The sequence below is a fragment of the Mauremys mutica genome, chromosome 25 (assembly GCF_020497125.1).
Source record: "Mauremys mutica isolate MM-2020 ecotype Southern chromosome 25, ASM2049712v1, whole genome shotgun sequence".
NCBI lineage: Eukaryota > Metazoa > Chordata > Testudines > Geoemydidae > Mauremys > Mauremys mutica.
The window spans coordinates 7908044-7931506 of NC_059096.1; the positions used below are offsets into that span (position 1 = coordinate 7908044).

The window sequence follows — 23463 nt, forward strand, 5'->3', positions numbered from 1 at the left end:
TGTATGGGAAGACATAGGCGCCGACAAAACCCACCGGCAGTCCCCCTATCGGAACCTCTCCCTCACCCCAGCACCTCCTGCCCGCCGGCGAGCCCTGCCGATCAGCGCCTCCCCCTCCCTCCCTGTGCCTCCTGCCCGCCACAATCAGCTGCTTCACGGCGTGCAGGAGGCTGCGGGGCGGAGGAACGAGGATGGGGCGTGCTTGGGAGAGGGGGTGGGAAGAGGCGGGGTGGGGGAGGAGTGTGGGGCAGAGCCAGGGGGCGAGCACCCTCCGGCACATTGTAAAGTCGGCGCCTGTGTGGGAAGATATAAGGTTCCCCTGTGGGATATTAAGACGTTCCAAACCCCACAGCCCTGTCCAGGGAGAAGTCAGGTTTGTGCCAAACAAAGGAAGGAATGTGTGCTTGCCTTAATTTGCATTTAAACAGTAAATTGATCAAACAGGGAGGGAAAACAAAGGAAATTCAAACAAGTGAGAAAAAACGGCAGGGAACATCCTTCCAGGTAGACTTTGTCTCCTGGGTCTCAGCTGGAAATGTTTTTCAAGTGGGGGGGAGGCTGAAACTGTAAAAAGGAGGGACAACCCCCCCCCCATGATGCTCTTCCTGCCTATCACATTCCCTGCCGCTGAGAAGACAAAAGGGAATAGCTGTTGGACTCTGGGGGCAGGGTCCTGATGTTGAGAATTCGGTCCGTAATCTGCTTGAGCGTGCGGTGAGACAGTTTGCTTTCCAACTAAGAGTTTCTTAAGTAGATCCCAGTAAATGTTTTATCTTTATTGTTCTGACTTTTATGCCTCATTCCTTAGACTCACCTCAGATCTCTTTGTAGTTAATACATTGGTTTGACTGTTTTGTCTGATCCAGTGTGTCTAAACTGGAGTGTCTGGGGATTGTATTTAAAATAATAAGGTGGCATATTATTCCCTTAAAGAAATAAGGGACTTTGTACTGTCCAGGAGAGGGCCGGGCAGCAGAGACGTACATTGCTGGGGGAAGTTCTGGGACTGGGGGCATGCGGGGGTTACCCTGCAGCATAACCCAGGCTGGTAAGTGACTTGCGTGCTGTTTGTGAGCAGTCCTGGTGGGAGGCTCTGCAGCAAGGCACTGTAACAGGGTTACAGAGCAGGGGTGACACAGGTATTCGTGAGTCACACTCTAAGGTATGTGTCACACTCCTTAGTAATCAGGGTTGGCTGGTCCCAGGCCTTTCAGCCTCTAGGGGCAAGACACCCTGTTATACAAGCCCGTGGGCTCAAAGTCCCAAATAAATTTGCTCCCCCAAATAAATATGCTCAAATAAATGTGTTAGTCTCTAAGGTGCTACAAATACTGCTGTTCTTTTTGTGGATACAGACTAACACGGCTGCTACTCTGAGTCCCATGGAAGTTAGGCATCTAAATACCTTTGAGGGCTGGGCTAAGCATTTCAGGACAGGAACTGTCTCTCACTAACACCACGTTTATTCTAGGAGCCCTTTACCGTGGCAGGGATACCAGCGTACTGCATTGGCCAATCTCTCCTAATGCCATGACAGCTATGCCAGTAAAACTGTGCTCTGTACGCAGGGTGACCGGATGTCCCCATTTTATAGGGACAGTCCCGATATTTGGGTTTTTTTTTCTTATATAGACGCCTATTACCCCCCACCCCCGTCCCGATTTTTCATCCTCTCTGTGCAGGTCTAGTTAAGCCCACCCCCCCATGAGCAAAACAAGTTAAACTCATAAAACAGCAGCTCTGCTCTGTCGGTCAGGGATCACCCCTCTGCACTGAGCTACACCGGCAGAGATCTGTAATGCAGACGTAACCGAAGTCTGTGCCCAGCGCTCAGCACAACAGGGCCTTGGTCTCGTTTGGAGCCTGCGGGTGCTGCTATCAAGTAAATAACATTGTGGTGGAGAAAATCCTACGATGGAGGGTCTGCAGCCCCAGAGACAGAGAGCTGCCAGGGCCCCGGGAAGTTAGGAATTAAAGCAGGTGATTATCTTTGTGCAAGTATTAAACTGTTTTATTTGCACAGAATAAGCTCCTTGAGAATGAACTGTTTTTGTTCCGTGTTTTGTACAACACCTGGCCTGATTCCTGGCTGGAGTTTCTAGGAGCTATCGCAATACTGTTATTTTTTATTACAAATAAGAGAATCTGATGGTAAATGCAAAAAAAAATTTTTTTCTCGGGGTGGTTTTTTCATTCAAATTTATTTATTTTTTTTCAAAGCATCATACAGAGGGCGCATTATTTTTAATTTCATGAAAAACAAAAGCACGCAACAGTCTGTTCAGTTCTGACATACAGGTGACAAGGCTACAGAATAATCCCAACACACTATATCTCAGGGTAGGTTTGGTTTGGGCCACACGGGCCAGACAACAATGGTCCCAGTGAGGTACCGTGCAGGCCGGATTCTCACACTAAAGTCAGCTTCGTCATACGGTCCCTTTCTAGCCTTTTTTTTTTTTTAACAAGGGGCAAAGCCTCCGCTCATGGTCTAATCAATGTTAAATAGACAGAATTCTGTCATGTGCACAGACGCACAATCTCTTTCTCACACACAAATACATTCCCACACATGATCACCATTTCCTCTCTCTCCCTCTCACGCTGCTCAGTTCCAGATCTGGCTCGCATACTGCCACTTAGACATCTGAGCCAACCGGGCTCACTTGCCACCTTACAGAGGTGTCTAAGCAACTAATTGCCTGTTCAAGAAGCCAAATGTAGAACCGAGAGCACCTTAGTTGAGTTTATCCAGTTTGAAAATCGGACTTACATTTAGTATCTCTTGCTACCAGAGCCAGGCAGCAACAATCCTGCAAAAACCCCTTCCCCACGTGGAAAAGACTGTAACATGCACACGCTCTAAGCCCTTTAGTGAGCTCCAGTCACATGATTTATTGCTCAGCTCTGGGATCTTTGGGCCTGACTCCGGTTCCAAGCCAGCGTGACTCTTGATTTCAGTGGCATTACACAGGGTGAAGCTGGAGTTACACAGAGCAGAATCAGACCCTTGCTCTCATTCTTTTTTTTTAAACACAATTCATGTCCAAGTGTCTCTTTTAAAAAATGTGCCAAAGATCCAGAATTCTTAGTGACTCCAGCATTTAATAAACGAGGTAGGTGGTGCTGCCACATTCGCCTCACACCCTTACTTGTCCCCACTCCTTCTTCCAGTGCATGGAGGGGCTTCTCCTCCAAAGAGGACAATCCCCCCAGAGGCCATTTAAAAACAAGGCACCTGAGTCTCCATTTCCTTACCAAGTTTTATGCTTACATAGCTCTGCCGACTTCAGCAGTTATTCCCGCTTTAAACAAGAGCAAGGGAGAGGAGTGTCAGGACTGAGAACTATCGGCTGGAGTCTGCAAGGTGCTATCAGGCGTTGCTCAGCACTTTGCACGGTCCAGCCCTATAAAGGAGGCACCATCTGTTTTTAAAAAAATAAGTCATAGAGGATGTGATCCAACACCCAGCAAAGTCAATGGAGAGACTCCTATTGGCTTCAATGGGCTTTGGGTCATGCTCGTCATTTCTAAAGCACAAATTTCTTCTTTATGTTCCCAATAACCCCTGAGATGATTCTGCCTGAAAGAATTTCCACCACTTATCTCTATTTATGCTCTTTTTTGTTGTTGTTTTGGTTTGGTTTTTGCATTTTGTGAGTGAAATTCACAAACAGCCAACTCCTTAGTTTAACCTCATTTCTTCTAGTCAATTTCACTTCCTGGTTCTCATGCCCTAGCAACTGGGCTGCGGGGTCAGCTTCTAATCTCACCGGCACTGGTAAAAATCCAGTTCATCTCTATTGCTGTCAAAGGAGTTGCTCCAGATTTGTGTTGGTCTAACAGATCAGAATCTGACCGGGTTGCAGTCGCAGCAGGGGAACGTTTCAATGAAAACAAAATGGAATTTAAAAAAGTATATTAATATTAGTTTAAGAACAATAAAGTGGACATGGTGGTCCCTAAATCTGTCTCTACAACTATCCTGTAAAAAAGCCTTTCTAGACTATCAATTGGTACCCGCAACTTTCTGCAAGGGGGATTCTTGCAAGCATGCACATACACCCTTCCTCATCCCCTATCATTCGTTTACAAGGCAGAAGCACAATCAGCATATCTTTAAATACATTTTAAAAAAATAAATTACAAGCATCCTTTATCACTAGTGTAAAAAATACAGGTCATTTCAGCCACTCATTTTTTTTTCTTCCTTTTTTTGCTTTTTACATAGACTCTAACTACAAAAGCATCACAAAACTCTTTTTTTTAGATCTGTTTTATCATTATTTTCTTAATGCCAAATAGACAAATTTATCCTCTTCCTATTTACATACTGAATTCCCTGGGACAGACGATAAATTAATACAAACAAACGAAAACCAGCTGGGATCCCTGAAGTCAGTGAAGCGCTGATGATTTAGATCTGCTGAAGATTTGGCCTGAAGTCTTTATTCTACACTACCTAAATCATACAAACAAAGGTTGGGAAACTTGTGCTGTTTCGCAGACTGAGGGCCCGGTTCAGACCTGCCTTAGTCAGGTCTGATTGGCAGAGTTACAAGGATGCAAAATTGGAGGGGGGCACTCAGACACGGGCTCTTAGCACACTGAAGGGCTTGACTCTGGGTGGCATGCTGAGAAAGGGCAGAGCAGGTGCATTGCTCTGCACAGCTGGAAAAGGATCGGAACAGGGGCTGGATCCCGTAAGGTGCTGAGCACGCTCGACTCACACTGTGCTTGTCGGAGGCTTAGAGCCCTTCTTGGGACATCCCACCCATGCCACTGTCCAGAGGATGTTTGCTGCAGTAAGGAAAAGCAGCACCCGTGTCAGGTTAGATTAGGGATCCAATCCAGCGCTGGTGTAAGTGAACACGACTCTAGCGGGGCTCAGCAGCAGCTGCACCTGCTTACACCCCACAGCACTTGGCCCAAGGTCAGCGATGTTATATTGTGTTAGAGGGAGCCGCATTCTGGGGGATTTGAACACAGCTTAGTAACTTGGCAGCATGGGCCAGGCTACGGATTCAACATCTGCCTGGAGCTAGTGGTCGCTTCCCTTCCCTTCCTTGGGAGCTTTATGGGGCCTGGGGGTGAGGACGTTGGAGCACCTGGGACTGGCCTCATGATTTATACCCAGCCCTACACTGACTGCAAAGAGGTTCGTTAAAGTAACGTGTTATAGGAGCTAATTACAAGCCATCCGTGATGACAGCGCAGAATTCTAACCCCCGGAGCTGGATACGGTGCCAGCCACAGCCGCACTTCGCCTGCATGCAGGGGATCCTAGGGCCATCAGCGAACGCTTTGTCCCCCTCCAGTAACATTTTTTTTCAGTCCTGGCTGCACAGTGAGCCCTGAACCAGAGGAGCCTGGTTCAGTTCCCAAGCAAGTGCCCCAGAGGCCACGGAAATGAGTATAAAGGAGGAACGTGAACAGCGCTCGGAGTCCTGTCTGAGAAGAGTCCTCAGACCAGTTAGCACCAAAGTTTGCTCGGGAAAGGGCTTGGAAGCTGGTGGGAGGGAAGGTCGGGGAGGATTCACCCCAGTCTCAGGCTTCTGGGCAAAACCTGCCTGACTTCCCCTCTCACCCATCCCCGCCCTCCCTGTGCAGAAGGCTGCAGGATGGATCCCAGGATCACTCGGCTAGCCCCATCCCTCCACCGTGGCAACCTGGATTCTGTTAGCCCAAAGCCACCCTGGATCGATGGGCACCAGCGATGTCTGTGATGCTGGTGATTCTCCCACGTCCTTGGCAAGCTTGTTCCTTTCCATCAGCACTGGTACCCGGTGCTCCCTCAGTTCCATGGTCACAAGGCGATTCTAAAGGCTTTTCCTCACTTGCCTTCTTCCTTGGTCTCTTTTGGAGCCAGCTTCTTCATCTGGGAGGAGAAGCAGCCCTTCCTAGCCGTCTCCTCCTGCTCTGGCTGAGTGCTCCCAGCTTTGCTGTGTATGTCCTGGGCTACATACACCAGCACGAGGGTCTGCAAAGAGCCCTGCCAGCGGGATTAACTCTTCAGTGGTCTGTAAAAAAAAATAATCTGGCAGGATCTCATTACTACCCAGGGGCTGAGGCAAAGGGGAGCACCAGACCACATGCATGGCCGGGTGAGCACATAAGAACCAAGATTCCCTCTTCCCCAGAGAGTCGGTGCTTTATCCCAGCTGGTGGATACAACTGATCAAGCCATAAAAAGAAAACAAAACAAAAAAAGAAAAGAAATATATTCCTGGGTTACTTAGCTGCAGAACCAGTGCTGAGTGGAGTTCACATGTCAGGTTCCCATCTCTAACAGTCTGGATGCAGCTTGGAAGCATGATTTGTCCTCAAGGTCTGGTTTCGGAGTCTTGTCAAGTTGCTTTGTGGTCCTACAGAATCTGAAGCGGATCTAATGCGTGTGTATAGCTACATAGATTCCTTGGCACGCGTGTGTGTGTGTGTGTGGGCATGTGTGGGCATGTGCCCACATGCATGTGTGCTTGTGCATACAGTACATACACACACAAACACACACACACACACACACACTCATTTCTTTGAACCCAGACTCTGGGCTCTCTGAAAAGCCTGAGAAAGGAATCCCCTGTTCCTTATATGGAGGACACAAGGCAGCAGGTGCTCAGATCGGCATCTGCACTTCATGGTACACATCACGGCCTTCCGTCTCATCGAAGGTCACGTCGGCATCGTCTGCGTCCAGCTGGAAGGAAGCAGGGATACCATTAGGGCTCTCGTGGGATGGGGGGTAGGACGGAGAGAACCAGGAAGCCCTGACGGCCTGCCCAGTTGTGTGGCTATCTTCTCAGGGCATGGCAATGGGACTCACATCTTGGGTGCTGGAGAATGGGAATGGAAGATCAAGTGCCGTCCAGAAAGGAATTGGGACGCGCCCTCCTCTCTGATGATTCTCTGTCAGGGAGTTGCTCCCCACCCCCATGTCCTCCCCTTCCCCCTTGGAGCAAAGGCTTGGGGTGCAGGCCAATGGATACCTACACACTTGAGTTCGATGTCCTTGAAGATCTTGGGGAGCAGAAAGCGGCGCAGGGGCACCGTCAGGATGAGGAGGAAAGGCAACGCCAAGGAGGCCGGGGTGGACTTCACCGCCCACAGCGTGGCCAGGCACACGATCTGGGTGAGCGTGAAGATGTGCATCCGCCAGGTCTTCACCTTGAAGGCAAAAGCCGGGAAGAGTCAGAGATGCCCCAGTGGCCCTCACCCCTGAGACAGCACCCACCCCCCACACACGTGGGCAGAGCCGCGACCCACTTGATGCACTGGACCCCACGAACCAGCAGGAGAGTCTAGCACCAGGAGCAAGCACCTCCCCTCTCTGCATGCCCCACACTCAAGAGCCATGCCCTGGAGAGGAATGGGGTGCCTCCCTCCTGCTCCCCAGACCTGGGGAAGCGGGGGGCATCTGCAGCCTGGGACGGGGGAGGGGAGGGTCTCTGGGGACAGGAGGAGAGAGGAAGGGTTTCCGTGCGGGTGATCTGGAAAGGGAGGTCCCAAGTGGGAGAGGGAGGATCTTTCCGCCTTTCAGATAAGGCGGTGCTGTGATCCCAGCAGCGGGCCCCGAGGCTGGCCTGGCCAATGTGCCGCCCCCACACCGCACTGTCAGTTAGCGCACGAGGGGCTGGCTCAGATCATGCCCCCTTACGCTCTACATTCAAACAGGAAGCGGCCACAGCCAGCCCCTGCAAGACTTCTCCAGCCGCCAGGCCCTGTGTGGGGGAGCTAGGTTCCGCCGGGCCCTGTGGCCCCTGCCGGTTCAGGACTCAGAAGGGATCCAGGCACAGTTTGTTATGGCTCGTTAGGGACCCCCAAGCCCTGGGGCCTCCTGGGAAATTTTCCCTGTAGCCACATAAGCCTGCAGAACTGCAACCAAATATGAGCTCAGGGCGAAACAGGCCAGAGCTGTGCGGCACCGACACCCCTCTTGCCTGCAACGCACCTGAGAGTGGAGAGCGTGGGAGTGGAGAGCCTGTCCCCACCCCACCCAGCCGAGGAACCCCCCCCACAATGAAGGAGAGAGGAGCTGCGCCCTCACCCGTTTGACGTAGGGCTCGTCAGGGTGGTACTTGGGTGGCATCAGCAGGAGGAGGATGCGGTCGTAGAGCTGGATCCCGTTCAAGGAGGTGACCCCCATATAGAGGAAGATCCCAAAGAGCACAGCCAGCGGGATCAGCTTCAGGATGGGCTCCATGAGGATCGAGAGACCTGCCGGGGAGAGAGGCGTCCGTCCCTGTGAGAACGGAGCGGCCTAGGAACGCCAGCTTGGCTGGAGGGTGAGCCCTCCCTTCACGGGCCAGCTAGAGAGCTGCCGAGAGCCCAGGCCGGGCCAGCATCGGCCCAGCGTTCCTCTGCATTGTCCCGTTTCTCACGTGCATAGGGAAAGGTCCCAAGAGACGCCCTGTGAGCCACAGAAGAGGCTGCAGGAAAGCAAGTCTCCTTTGCCCCCACCCCCCAGCATCACCCTCATCCCTGCCCTGGCAAGTTCTCGCCGCAGCCAGTCCGTCCTCGGCTGCTTGCTTGAGAGGGAGGCCATCCGTGGCTGTAGTTTTTGCACTGCAGCCGCTGGTCCTGCTAGGAACTGGGCCACGACCCATTGGAAACCATCTCTGCAAACACAGCCATGCTCACCGCCCACAGGGGCTGAATCTGAACAAGCCACCTAGAGGGTCCGTGCTCCATTATCCTATTCCCAGCCCGCTTGAGCCATCCAGGCTGCTGGGAAGGTGCCCTCCTGAAAGCCCGTTTAGAAGGACTCACCTACAAGGACGGACACCAGGAGCCCACTGATCCTCTGCTCCTTGACCTCCTGGACTTGGGCCTTCTCCCCGGGGGTGGTGGTCTTGGCCATCACCGTCAGGGCGTTGGCGTGAGTGATGGTCCTCACCGTGGTGGCACTGAGCCAGGGCATGCCAAATTGCGCGGCGATGCCTCCCATGCCGACAATCAGCAGCAGGTCCAGATGGAAGCCCGAGCCCTTCACCAGCTTCCTCTCGGGCTTGCTCACAATCAGCCTGGGGGAGAGGGTGAAATAGCATCCGCTGTAATCCAAGGACTGCGCCCATCCATCCCTCCTCCCCCTGCCAGCCTCCCTGCTCTGACCTCCCCCTGAAGCAGCAGAAGAGAGGACAACCCTTCCTAGCCTCAGATCTGCAGAGGGATGGAGCCCCCACGGTCTCTTCAGCAGCCCCCATGGGCTCTTCTCTTTCTTTTCTTCTGCCGCTCCATCCCTTCTTTTCTTCCTCCCTCCTATCCCTTCCTCCTCTCCCTTTCACTTGCTCTGCGGTGTCTCCATCTCTCCACCACTCCTGTTTGCAGCCCCAATCTCCAGGTCTCCCTATCCCCCCCTCCAGTCCCTTACATCAGAGGTTCTCAACCTTTTTCTTTCTGAGGCTGTCCCCCAACATGCTATAAAAACTCCACGGCCCACCTGTGCCACCACAACTGGTTTTCTGCATATAAAAGCCAGAGCCAGTTTAGGGCAGTTGCAGGCAGGACAGTTGCCCAGGGCCCCACGCCACAGGGGACCCCGCAAAGCTAAGTTGCTCAGGCTTCGGCTTCAGCCCCGGGTGGCGGGACTTGGGGCACCAGGCTTCAGCCCCATGTGGTCGGGCTTCAGCTTTCTGCCTTTGGCCCCAACAAATCTAATGCCAGAGCTGCTTGGCGGACCCCCTGGGACTCTGGCTGAGAACCACGGCCTTACGTGGTGATCTGCGACTCCAGGAAAATGAGGATAAAGACCAAGAGGGCAGGAAGGGCGGCACCGAACATCATCCAGATTGGGAAGTCTCTGTTTTTCCCCAGTGGATGGATGAACCATCCCCGGGCCGTCGTATTGGAGACCTCGAGGCCTTTAGGAACGCTAAGTTTCTGGAAGAGAGACGGAGAGAGATGAATGATCCAAATGCCCGAATCCGGAGCCAGGCAGTGGCAGAAGGGACAGAGCACCTGGGAGTCTACAGCAGAGGCTGAACTTTGCACAGGGCCCTGAGAGGTCACCAGCATGGAGTGGAGACTCCTCTAATGCCTTTCATCTGAGGACCAAAACACACCCTGCAGAGCAGTTAATTAATGCAACCTCATTAGCTCTGCCCTTGGAGGTTGGTACCAAGAGGTGAAATGACTCACCGATGATCACATGGCCAGTTGGCGGCAGACATAGGAATAGAACCCAGAAGTCCTCACGCCCACTCCCCTGCTGTAGCCATGGGGGCCTGATCTGCACTAAAAATTTAGGTCAGTGTAGATCTGTCAGTCAGGGGCTTGAAAAATCTACCACCACCACCCCCGAGCACCGTAGCTACGTTGACCTACGCAGACACAGCAAGGTTGACAGAAAACCGCTTCTGTTGATCTACCTATCATTGTTCGGGGAGGTGTTGTTCCCACAGCACTGGAGAAAACCCTTCTGTTCCTGTAGGCTGTTGACACAACGGGGTTATCCCAGCATAGCAGCGGCTTCATCATACTCCTTTCTCAGACACAGGCTTAGAAGCCAGGAGTCCTGAGGGCCTGTCTCCCGCTCTAACCACTAGCCCGCCCCCTGTCCACCGTCAGTGAAGTCTGCAAAGTGGATGGAAGGAGCGACACATCCAGACGTGAGATCCTGAGCATTCTCAGGCCAATACCGACCACTCACGCCGAGTCTCGCCCCCTGCAAAAAGCCATGGCCGCATGCATCGGTGCACCCGCTCCCCTTCTCCGCTCCCTCACCTGGGTGTCTGTGGTGTCCTTGATGAAGAAGTCGGCCAGCGCCATGATGAAGATGGAAATGGGGACCCCAAAGTCACCAATCACACGCCGGAGCTAGGGAAAAACAGCCATGCGAAACCAACAATCACCACGTCGCTGCTGGGGGCAGGGGCTGGGATACAGGGCATTTCACCTCTGGGGGGCACTGGTTCCAATCTGGCCCCAGGCGTGGGGGGACTGGCTCGCCCGGGGGGTCTAGGAGATGGTACGCAGGGCTTCTCACTTCCTTGAGACTAATCTGGGAGCAGCTCAAGGGGGCTGGCTTACAGTGGGTTTAGGAATGGGTCTTGGGGGGCTTTTGCCTGTAGGTTCAGCCCAAGTTGGTGAACTGGCGGCACTAGGGAATGGAATAATGAGCCTTTCACCTCGAGGTCAGGGGTTCAGATCTGATAAATCCTCCTTTGCCTGCACCTGTCTGGTGGGGGACCCTGGCGGCTGCCACCCAAGCCCTGGCCATGACTTGCTGGGAAGGCAGCCTGCATGTCCCTGCTGACGAAAGCCGGGCAGGAGGGAAGTACTCAGTGTGAGAGGGGTCTGTGGGTGGAGTCCCTCAGGAAGGAGATCAGAGAGCTACAGGAGGAGGCGGCTTGTCTGCGTAGCATCCTGGAGCGTGAGGACCATGGAGATGTCTGGGATGGAGGATGCTGGCCAACTACAGATGAGGGCAGAAGCACCAGAAGAAGGAGGGGAACTGGCTGCTCTGGGAGAGGGAGACAGAGACTGGCTGCTTTCGGGTACGAGGCAGTGGACCACCTCCCACCCTGCTCCTTCGTCCGTCAAGGTGAAGAACCAGCCCATGCTGTACTGCGACAGGAGGCGAGGAGCAGACCCCACGGGCAGAGGAGGAGCCATTCGCCCCCCCAGGCTCCAAGGGGAGTGGACGCATCCATCTGCAGACCTGACCCAGGGCCTCTGTGAACTTTTAAGCGTCTCTGGCGGCTGTCCAGCAGCCTGGGTGAAATGGGCGTGGTGGGTCTCAGGGTCGTGCCCTGATCCCAGGACATACCCCGGCTCAGCCTCCTGGCTGGCAGGCTGAGCAGAGAGGCTGAGGACTGAACGGGGCCTGGGCTGTGACTCATGGGTGGAGGATACAGACAGGCACCCTGGAGATCGCCATGGAAACGCACGGCTGGGGATGCCCGCAGGTGGCGAGCTGGCCTGGCTGCAGTGACTACGATCTCCCCAGCAGCGTGGCTGCACTAGGGAGAGACCTGACATCACCGACCCCCATCCCCTGGCCACAGAGACTCCATGCCACATGGTTAGTCCCAAATCCTGCTTCCTCCCAAGCAGCTGGGCTGGGCACGGCAGGGACCCTGGGGCGAGGGAGGGATCCTTTCCGTACGAAGGAGCCACGGCAGGAGGCCGGGCCGGGCGCTGAGACCCACCTTGCCGGGCAGGAAGGCGCTGTTCTTGAACTTGCGCAGGAAGAAGGCGATGAAGAAAGTGCCGGCCATGAGGACCAGGGAGAGCAGGGCTGTGTTGGGTTTCGGTTCGTCGGCCGACCCGTAAACCTTCCGCAGGGGGTGCTTCTGGAAGATCTGGGGAGGGAGCCGGCGGGTCAGGGAGGCAGGACGGAGAGCAGGTGGCAATCGCAGGATGGTCCTGAGTCCATTTGTCTAGCGGTCCCCCCCCCCCGAGCCCTGCTCCCCTTTCAGCCCATCCATAGGGGCAGCGGCACCCTCCCCTTCCGGGGCTCTGTGCCAACAGCATCCTCCTCGCTGCCAGGAAAGGGCAGGGGAGTGACAGTGCCACCCAGTGGCAGGGTTGGGTTATTCCCAGAGCATGAGCCCTTTGGGGCATAAACCCCAGCCCCTCTTTCCTGCCTAGAGCTGACACTGTCAGCACCCCGATTTCCGGGCATCCCCGGGGGATGGCTCACAGGCTCCATGTTCTCTTGATGCCTGTGGGATTGCGATGCCGGGGAGGGGAGCTGTCCCAGACAGTCAGGGGGTGTGGGAAGGACTTGACGGGGGAAAGAAGGGGAAGTGAAATCCCAAAGGAAGAGGCAAGAGAGAGATTGGACTCTCCCCGCTTGACCTGCCTTCGCTGCCCCCGTGGCAGGGATGAGACCCCGCAGCCGCTGCCGAGGAGACAGGAGGCTGTTATGGCATGGGGGCGGGGAGGGGACTGCGAGCGGAGGGAGGGTTTAGAGGGGGGGTCCCATTCCCACGCCTCCCCCGCCCCTGGCTCCCTCTCCCCCGCCCCAGCCCTTCTCGGGGTTTTATTCCAGGAGCCCAGTCCCCCCCCCCCCCAGCATTAAAGGAGCCCAACAGAGCGGAGCGGAGCGTGGCTCAGGGCCCAGCTGCACTGTCCCGGGTTCAGCGCTGCTGCTGGTGTCCCCGATGCCCCTCGTGGGCTGGCCACCTGCCAGCTGGCTGCGCGCCGTGAGCCGCGCCTGAACGCGGCACGGGCAGCCGCAGCCAGCATCAGACTTAGGAGGAAAAATCAAACGCCCGGCTGGGGTTTCCACATAACCCTCCTCCGGCAAATGCTGTTGAAATTCAACTGGAGCAGGGCACCTAACTCCCCTGGGCCCATCGAAAATCCCAGCTGTTACGTACACCGGGCATAGCTAAGTGGTGACCAAGAGAGGGGGCTTAATACCTGTCCCCGTGCACCTGCAGGGCCAGAACGCACGGAGGGGAGAAGCTGGTGTGTGTGTGGGGGTAACTAGGAAGGATGAGGTGAAACCGAGCAACGTAACCAGGAAACCCTTCCTGACAGCGAGCTCCCTAAGTCCATGGAATTGCCACCCTCCGGGGAAGTGGGGGAGCCCCATTGCGTGGGCTGATGGAGAATGCAGGGCCAGAGATAATCCTGTCCCAGTAAGGAGGGTGGCCTAGCTGTGTCCCTCTGTATCTCCCTCCTCTCCCATCTGTAGGGCGCTCTGACACACAGCTGCATTGTGTGCTGCTTGTGTTTTAGGAGCACTCCTCTCGGGTGTCTGATGCACTAGCCCTGCTCCCGCAGGAGGGACCGGCCTGTCAGGGTGTGGGCCTTGGGAACGCCGAGGGAACGGCAGCAGCTGGCAGCGTGGAAGGATGGGAAAGGGGCGTTATTTTTAGCATCAATATCCTCCTTGTTTCTTTTGAAACAAAGCTCCAGTGAATGGGAAACCAAAGGGACAGTGACGGCTGTGAGTGTGTGGGTTTGTGTGTGTCACGACACTGTGTGTCCATGTGCTCTGTGTGTGTGTCCGTGTGTGTGATTGTGACTGTGCCCATCTGAGTGTCTGAGAGTGGTGGGTGTCTGTGTGTGTCCATGTGATGTGTGTGTGTTTCTGTGTGTCCAGGTGATGTATGTGTGTGTCTGTGTGTGTCCGTGTGTTGTGTGACTGTGCCCATCTGAGTGTCTGAGCGTGGTGGGTATCTGTTTGATTTGTCTGTGTGCGTCCAGATGATGTGTGTATGTCTCTATCTGTCCAGGTGATGTGTGTGTGTGTGCGTGCGCACGCGTGTGTTGTGTGACTGTGACTGTGCCCATCTGACTGTCTGAGCGTGGTGGGTATCTGCGTGATTTGTCTGTGTGTCTATGTGCTGTGTGTGTGTCTCTATCTGTCCAGGTGATGTGTGTGTGTGTCCATGTGTTCTGTGACTGTGCCCATCTGTCTCTGAGTTGTGCAGTTTCTCTGTGTGATATGTGTGTGTAAATGTGAAAAGAGCCTCCTCTCTGGGAATCAGCCACGGTCTCAGGGGGCACCCAACAAGGACAAGCTGCCACACCTGGCTCCCTCTCTTCCCCTGCCCGCGGCGGTTTCCAGCCATCGCCGGCTCTGCCCAAACAGACCGAGAAGCCCGATCTCAGGCTCGTCGGCCGTGCAGCACCAGCTGCTGGGGGGTGGGGGGTTCTGAGACCCTGGGGGACTTGGCTGCTCTGGAGCCCTAATAAATTCCTGGGCAGGGGGGGGTCTCCCACAGCATAAACGGGAGCTGGGGTTTATACGCTGCAGCCTAGAACTAGCATCCCTGGGAGAAACCCAGGCACAGAATGGCGGCGGCGGAGGAGGAAAAGCAGCTTATCAGATGGGCTCCATCTCCATCTCTCGCCTAGTTCCCCCTCTTGTTGGATCTTTCTCTCTCCTCCATTCGCTCACTGTTGCTCTCTCTCTTTCTCTCTCTCTCTCTCTGGGTTTCTATGGAAACTGTGTCTATGTGACCTCACTTCCTGTGACCAAATTATTTTTTTGAACGGGTCAGTAAAATGTGGCGAAGATGCCAGCAAAGCTTCGTAGAATCACAGAATATCAGGGTTGGAAGGGACCTCAGGAGGTATCTAGTCCAACCCGCTGCTCAAAGCCGGACCAATCCCCAGGGTGCAGGGTTTCAAAAAAGGCTTCTCTAGAGCAGGAAAACGAGCGGTCAGTTAGTGCCTGCAGCCGGCAAAGGCCGTCCCGGTTAACGACGTGGCCGAGAGGCTAGGGTGATCACAGCCAGCTAACGTGGTTAAACATGACTAGCACTGTCTACACAAGGCAGTAAGCTGTTTTGGTGATAACATGTTAGCTGGCATGTGTAAAAAGCCCCTGACTACATGCAAATACCAGGCAAACATGCATATATGCTGCACAGACACTACCAGCATGCCGGTCTGTTACACACTCATACGCCCAGACCTTATACATGAATGCATTACATACTCACACATGCAATCTGCAAACACACTACGCACATACCCACAGCCATGTTGTAGCCACACGATCACATCCGGGTCTGTTACACATCCCTAGAGACGTGCGCATCCCTCCACCCACCCACCCATAGACAGACCCAGCAATCACAAGTAATCCTGTCCACCAACACAATTGTTACAAGGAGGAGGGAGAAGAATTGTTCTTTTTAACCTCTCAGGATAGAACAAGAAGCAATGGGCTTAAATTGCAGCAAGGGCGGTTTAGGTTGGACATCAGGAAAAACTTCCTAACTGTCAGGGTGGTTAAGCCCTGGAATAAATTGCCTAGGGAGGTTGTGGAATCTCCATCTTTGGGGATTTTTAAGAGCAGGTTAGACAAACACCTGTCAGAGATGGTCTAGATATTACTATGTGATAGACCCAGGCCAGCTGGGAACAGCAGAGTAGTCGAAGGGAGATGTACTGGCCACTGGATAAGCAGTTTTCTGTTCCCTGAGTGACCAGAGCAGGGGCTGCTCCAGGCTAATGAGAACACCTGACTCCAATTAACCTGCTAAGAATCAGGTGAGGCTGTTAAGCACCTGACTCTAATGAAGGCCCCTCTGATGCTATAAAAGGGCTCACTCCAGTCAGGCCAAGGGAGAGCTACAGGAGAGGAAGTGTGTGTGAGAGAGGACCTGGGAGCAAGAGGTGTGCAAGAAGCTGAGAGTGAGTAGGCATTCTGCTGGAGGACTGAGAAGTACAAGCGTTATCAGACATCAGGAGGAAGGTCCTGTGGTGAGGACAAAGAAGGTGTTGGGAGGATGCCATGGGGAAGTAGCCCAGGGAGTTGTCGCTGTTGCACAGCTGTACCAGGAGGCACTCTAGACAGCTGCAGTCCACAGGGCCCTGGGCTGGAACCTGGAGTAGAGGGTGGGCCCTGGTTCCCCCCAAACCTCCCAACTCCTGATCAAACACAGGAGGAATTGACCTGGACTGTGGCTCCTACCAGAGGGGAAGGTCTCTGGGCTGTTTCCTGACCCACAGGGTGATCTGTGAGATGAGCAAATCCACCAATAAGCGCAGGACCCACCAAGGTAGAGGAGGAGCTTTGTCACAACCTAGTCCTGCCCTGAGTGCAGGGGACTGGACTAGATGACCTCTCGAGGTCCCTTCCAGTCTTATGATGCTATGAATTATATCTACATGTGTGTAACTCCACCCCAAATCCCACAACCATGCACCCCACCCCATATTTCATACGTGCACAATCAGCCACTCACCTATGCACCAGAGCAAAACATTGCAACAGCTTCTCAACACACCTGCAATCACATATGGCTTAAGTATGCATGCGTACACACACACACACACACACACACACACACACACACACACACACACACACACACACACACACACACACACACACACATGACACATGCAGACATTCCCCAACCCCACCTGAACTTAGCCATGCGGACCCTATTGCCAACACAAGCTCCTTACCCACCCAGTCTCACACTCACGTGCACACACATGTGCAATGAATGTAAACATCATCTCCTATCCCACGCGCTAGTGCGTGCATATTGCCTGATGCATCATCGCCCATGTGACACACACATGCAAATAACTCTGGGGAAAATGGTGCCCAGCTCTGGGAGCAATAAGAAGGGGGGCAGAGGTGGCATAGCCCAATGGAGCAACCTGCCACCAGGCTGGGGATGGACACAGCGGACAAGGGGATTCAAGCCGCTCAGGAGAACCACCCTGGGTAGGTGAGATACAGCAGGGTCTGCCTCTTGGAACTGAGCTGCGCTGTGGCCCCCCTGCCCCGCCGTTACCGTGATGAGCTTGGCGAAGGTCTCGTAGATGAAGATGAGGGAGATGAGGAAGGAGAAGATCTCCTGGGTGTAGCGGGAGATGTAGCGCACCAGGAAACTGCCCTCGAAGGCCACCACCAGCAGCACCAGGAGGATGAGCCAGAAGCCGATCCAGACCCGGCCCACGATGTACTCCATGCCGTAGCTCTCACAGAACTGGGGGCGAGGGGGAAGCAAAGCAGGCCTTGAGTCTCCTGGGGTCCCGCGGCCCCCCCAGCTGGCCTCATCTCTGCTGCTACCCGAGCCCAGACAGGGCCCAGGCCCACCATCCCCGCCCCCATAAAACCCTTCCCACTCTTCTTCCCACTCCCGATCCCCAAGAGACTCTGTCCCCCCTGCCCCTTCACCCCAGCTCCTGCCAGCAGCCCAGCTCAGCCCGGACAGACCAGCCCCTCCTGAGCATTCTCCCCACCCCATGCCCTCCTGCCATCCAGCCTGGGACCCTGCAGCTCCATCGACCCCGGCTGGGCAGCACGGCCATGGGCACTGCTGGGCTTGGCTTTGTCCATGGGCTCATGGCTCCGGTGGTGCCGGGGATGGGGGCTGCCCCGGAGAGGGAGGGGCAGCGCCTCCTGCTGGGAAGGGTGGGTTTGCGCTCCATCAGGCTGGAGTGAGCGGCAGGCAGGGGGAGCAGGTATGAAGGTGGGAGGTGGAGTCACGGGTCGCCCACTCCCCGGGCGCTGGGGAGCGGGTCTCTGGGAAGGTCTCTGCCGCAGGGGACGGGCTGTGTAAGGCAGCTGGGGGGAGAGCTGGCCTTGCCACACCTTTCCCTGCAAAGCCACACGGAGGATCAAGCTGCGGGGCGGGGGGGGGAGCACACATGCAGGGCTAAAGGAGGCAACCAGGGCATCTACCTTAAAAAAGGCTTCTTCAAAGACCAGCAGGGGACCCGAAAAGCCGACCACCAGCAGGGGCTGAGCGCCGAGGAGGCAGAAGATGATGCCCTGCGCGGCTGTGGAGACCAGCAGCTCCGAGACCCCGATCAGGTTGCCTGTCTTTTCCCCTAGAAACAACAGCGCAAGTCAGCAGAGAGGGGCGGGGACCCTGACCCCACCGGGGCACTCTCCAGAGGGGGCCCCAGGGAGCCATCCTGATTCCCTGGGGGGCCCGCAGCTGGGTCCCACTTACCCAGCAGGCCCCCGAAGGTGATGGCGGGGGAGAGGGCTGCGAAATAAATGAAGATGACGGCGGCCAGGCACTGGGGATTGAGGGCGTCCTTGATGTCGCTGAGGTATTTGGGGTAGCGGCGCTTGATGTCCCGCACCAGGCCTCCGAAGAGCCGGCCGGTCCGCCGCAGGGGGTCCTCGTCCTCCTCCTTGTCTGCCAGGCCTAGATCTGCAGGGAGACAAAGGCACCGGTGCCCAGGTTGAGGTGGGGAGGTGACGCCTGGAGTGAGGGGGAAATTCAGCCTCGGTCTTCACTCTCTCTTGGGCTTCCCCCAGTGAGCCCCCAAACGTGACCCACCACTGGGCTGAGAGGGGGTGTTGGTCCCTGATGACCACTTGCTGGCAGGCTCACCTGGCCCCAAGATGCCACCATCTCCAGAGCAATCGGGGCTCAGCTCCATGTTCACTCAGCACCAGCCTGCAAATCCTGACCTCCAGGTGCTGCCCTCTCCTCGGTGGAGAATGGGGCTCCCCCCTACATGTACTCGGTATCAGGCTCCCCCACCACCCTGCCCCCCACAATGCGCCACCAAACCTGACCCTGGGCCCTGCCCCGGGTGGACACTGGGATTCAGCATCCATGTTTCCTCAGTCCTGGGTTCCTTCCACGCTGCTCCCCAGTAAACCACCCCCTCCACCCCAGCGCTGCCCCATTCATGCATCACCCTCCCAAAGGATCCTTCCCCTGGCCTGGCAGGACCATCGCGGGCAGGGACCAAGGCTGGTGGCTTTGGTCTGCAGGAGGTAGAAGAACCTCCATTGTCCTACTCAGGGGTCCCGTTGCTTTTATTTTCAAGAGCAGCCATTCCCAGCGGGGCACAGGCCTCAGGAGCTAGGACAAGAGGCTTCTCCAGAACCCACATGCTGCCCCCAGACGGTGCCCTACATACCCACGTCCTTTAAGGTCTTCATTTCCGGCTTCTTCTCGTCCGGCAGGTACCTCTTCCGCAGCAGCTCCTTCTGCATGGGCACCAGGCTCCGGAGGAGCTGCTCGTTCTGGATCTCGCAGGGCGGGAGGACGATGCTGCAATCCAGAAACTCCTCCATGCCCTTTATCAGGTCCTGGCGCCCCTCCGCCAGGTAGGCGTCCCTACGGAACCCCTGCCAGGGGAGAGGGAGGCTCAGGAGGGCAGCGAGACTCCCCGCACGGGCACCGCCCTCGCCTACTGCAGACGCCTGGGACCGCCCCATCAGAGTGGGGCACCAGTGAGCTAAGGCCCTTCCGAACCATCCGGCCAGCTGGGCTCCCTGTTGCCCTATATCCCATTACAGCAGCTCAGGGCAGGTCAACGCTGAAAACGCTGTGCTGGTGCAGCTAACGCTTCAGGGAAAACTCTGCCGCCGACGGGAGGGCTTTTCCCATCGGTTAACCCGCCTCTGCGAGAGGCAGCTGCTGTGTCGGCGGGAGGAGCCTGCCTGCGACAGAGTGCTGTCTACACCAGGGTTAGGTCGGTCTAGCTGCATCCTCAGGGGTGCGGATTTTTCCCACCCCAAGCGACGTCGTTATACGTTTATAGTGCAGACCTGGCCTCAGGCCAGAGGGCCTGGAGCAGCTGGTTAGATCCACGCTTGGCGTGCTGGGGCCTGGAGCCGCCCCTGCAAGTGGGGCAATTTGCCCCGGGCCCCGGGCCCCACAGGGGCCCCCACGAGAATATAGTGTTCTATAATATTGCAACTTTTTTTTTATGGAAGGGGCCCCCGAAATTGCTTTGCCCCAGGCCCCCTGAATCCTCTGGGCAGCCCTGGCCAGACCGGGCCGACGGCTCCTGCAGCGGAGAGGGGCAGCCAGGCTCAAGAGGTGACAAACCCCCCTGGGTTAGGAACTGGAGTGAGAACTGGGCTCAGGCAGTCTGGAAAAGCTCTCCTGGGAGAGACCCTGGACAAGGCGGCGCGACTGAGAGGCTGGGTAGGAAGGGGCCCCGGAGAAAGCCACAGCTTAGGCAGAGGAATAGACCTGGCTGTTCCGTACACGGCCCTGGGCCAGAGCCCAGCGTAGGGGGGGAGGTGGGGTTCCTCTCCCGGCCCCGAGGCAGAGGGGGACACAGGCCCACTGCAGGGCTGACGGAGCCCAGCAAGAGGCTGCAGGCTGAGCCGAAGACAGGCCGGGGAAGAGTCCCAGCGAGGGGGGAGCGTTTCTGTTTCTGTTTGTGTTTAAAGACATTTTTGAGGCTTTTCGTTTTGCCGCCTGGGCTCCCGGAAGGGCGGGTCTGAAGCCGGTGACCCGGCCGGAGGGCTGAGTGATGGACAGAGAGACGGCCGCAGTGCCGGCCCACCCATCGTCTGGGGGCGCTAGCCCAGCCAGAGAGCTGCTACCCCACAGCCGACCTGGGCCACAGCACCCAGCACCTCCCGGCGGCGCTGTCCAGAAGTCTATTGCAGCGGATGGAAAGACCCCCGCTGACTTCCATGAGCTTGGGATCAGGCTCCTCGCTCCAACTCCGAAAGGGCAGGAGGCAAAGTCTCTTCCCTCCAGCGCTGCAATGCCTCCCCCTGGCTAGGATGGAGGCATCACCCTGAGCAGGGAGGCCAAAGGCCTTTAACATGCGTGTTTGAGACGGGCCCAGATGTGGCTGCCGGGGAGCAGGATGAAGGACACTGATACCCTATTCTGGATGTAGATGGGGAGGAGGAGCTGCTGCCTGGGGGTGCCACGGGCACCGATCCCCAGGCCCCGGGGGGCCGCCGTACCCTTTCTGCCATCATGGTGGAGACGGCCCGTCCGATCTCGTGGTAACTGATGTGCGGGGAGTCGGGTCCCAGCACCATGAAGAGGAACCTCACGGGGACGGGCACCTGCAGGACCAAGTCCAGCTCCACCGCTTCCCTCAGGCGCACGAAGGCCAAGGTGGGGTGATCCAGGAAGGCGGCGCGGCCTGGAGAGAGGACGGGATGGCGGGGGGGTCACTGGCGGGGCTCGGCACAGAGGGCAGGCAGAGGGGGCTGGAGGGTGGGGGCGGGGCAAGGGAACAAAACGGAGAGGATGAAAGAGAGCAGGAGGGGAAAGAGAGGGAGGGAGAGAGAGAGAGACGGCGCAAAGTGAGCGAAGTTACATCAAGCCAGACACGCAAGCAAAACAGCCTTTCGGCTGGGCACAGAGAAAGCTGCCCAAGCGCACGAGACAGCAAAAGCCAGAACGTGGGACCTCCCCGCCCGCCGAGGCCGCCCGCCCAGCTCCAAGCAACTCTGGTTCCAGAGCAGCCACCTGGATCTCGCCTCCGGCTCAGCCCCTTTCCCGTGGTGGAGAGCAAGGGGCATGTGGCAGGGCTCAGGAGCCACAGGGGACGCAGGAGAGGGTCGTGCTCACCTACAAGGACCAGCGTGGCCTCAGCGTCCTCTGGGATCTTCTCGAGGAGCTGCTTCCTGAAGGTGTGCCCCCGGGGCCCTTCCTGCAGAGACGCAAATTCAGAGATTCTCATCCCGCCAGGGGCCTCCCCCGCCAGGGCACGGGTGTGTCGTCAGCCGCGTTTCTCTCCATCGCGCTGCTGAGCCCACCTGTGGCCATGCCCACGGCTCACGTCCCAGCTGGACCAACACCAGCGCTGAGAGCAACCCCCCTTGAGATGCCCTCACGCCAGAAGCTGCGGCCTCTATCTGCACATGGCAGGTTCCTACTGTGCTTGCGTGTCAGCCTCAGGTTCTTGGGATCCCTTGCTGCTCCTTCACTCCACACACCCAGTTCCCTCCTGGTGGGACTCCACCAGCTGCAACCTGGGATGATGCATGAGGCCCTTCAGATGCATGATGTTGGTGGGTCCCTCTGCCCCCTGCTGCTCCACCCCTCCCCCCCATAAATGGCTGTTCTGAGGTTCTCAAGCTGGGGGCCCGTTCCCACCGTCTTCTTGCCTGTTCTGTGCCCGTGAGCGTCTGCATCTCAATCTGGTGATATTCCTCCATGAGAGGTTGGGACGTGACCTCGTCCTTGGTGTCCTTTCGTTCCAGTTGGCCTGGGGAAAGGGTCCCCATGGATTCAGACCCATCTGGGTGGCTGCAGAAAGGGGGAGGAAAAACCCCAGACCTTATCACACTGGGCGAGACCCTGCCCAGGCAGATGGAGGGGTTTGTTCTACCCCCCGGCCACCCCCCGCGTCCCATTGACCAAATAATTGTTAATTATCCTCATTAATATTGATTATTTCATTGCAAAGGAACCTCCAATACTACAAACACCTCTTAGGATTTGGCCCCAGGAATCACTTCACCAGCTACTGCAATGCATCCACCTCTGGGATGGGACATGGCGGCTGATTAACAGCACCCAGTAGTGCTGCACGGTTTAGCAAAGGAAGCAGAAGACGACTGTTGTATCTTGGGATGTGTGGCCAGGCAAAGCCCTCCCAATTCCTCTCCTCCCCCTCCCCGTCTTCCCACAATCTTGCACGTTGCATTGTCATTTGCACCTGCGTAAGTGGGACTGGCACTTGTGCACAGGGGCCTGCAGGATGAAACACTCCCCATCGGAATAGCCAGGGTGCTGGGATTCCCCTAGCGCCTCTCCCCTCCTCCGACTCCCTCCTTTCCCAGCTCCCCCAGAAAGAAGTCAAGGCCACAGCCCATCCCCTCGCGGCCCTCCGGACGGCAGAGAAGCCAGTACCTGTGCTGCAGCAGCAGGGTTCTCAGGATCGCCTCTCTGTCCTGTGGTTTGAGCTGCCCTTCATAGATCATTTGGTCTATCAGCTGATTGGTGATGCCTGCCAGGAACTTCTCAGGCAGGTCCAGAAGGATAGTGCCTGGGGGAGAGGGGCAGAGGTCACTAGGGCTGAAGTCCTCCCTCCCTGCTCAAGCCGTTAGTCATTGCCTCACCCAGGGCATGGGATTCCCCGTCTCTGTCCACCCCCCTGAAGTCCTCCTTCCCCTCCCGCTTTGTTCCTTCTCTCACGTTGCGTCTCACACGCTCTCTGTTCCCCCCCTGTCTCCGATTCTGCACCGGCAGCAAAGGAGGTGTGATGCCGGGGTGCCTCCGGTAGCACTTTGCCTGGAAGTAGGTGAGGACGGAGGTGCAGGGAGCGACAGCATCAAGCCCTCTGGGTCGATCCTTTCTTGGC

General features: G+C 56.4%; 1 protein-coding gene across 1 annotated transcript in view; it reads right to left on the minus strand.

The window, feature by feature from the left end:
• Positions 1-2182: 2182 nt before the first annotated feature.
• The window catches only part of SLC4A1 (solute carrier family 4 member 1 (Diego blood group)), a 45957-nt gene continuing 24676 nt past the window's right edge, over positions 2183-23463 (minus strand). Inside the window, exons 6-20 of the mRNA XM_044999639.1 lie at positions 23013-23148; positions 22265-22406; positions 21726-21807; positions 21110-21294; positions 19312-19522; positions 18384-18590; positions 18110-18258; positions 17217-17411; positions 12147-12299; positions 10720-10812; positions 9710-9876; positions 8767-9020; positions 8045-8214; positions 6991-7164; positions 2183-6697 (exon numbers count right to left, since the gene is read on the minus strand). Of these exons, the coding sequence (XP_044855574.1) occupies positions 6617-6697; positions 6991-7164; positions 8045-8214; positions 8767-9020; positions 9710-9876; positions 10720-10812; positions 12147-12299; positions 17217-17411; positions 18110-18258; positions 18384-18590; positions 19312-19522; positions 21110-21294; positions 21726-21807; positions 22265-22406; positions 23013-23148 (2399 nt within the window). The 3' untranslated portion in view covers positions 2183-6616. The remainder of the gene's footprint in view (positions 6698-6990; positions 7165-8044; positions 8215-8766; positions 9021-9709; positions 9877-10719; positions 10813-12146; positions 12300-17216; positions 17412-18109; positions 18259-18383; positions 18591-19311; positions 19523-21109; positions 21295-21725; positions 21808-22264; positions 22407-23012; positions 23149-23463) is intronic.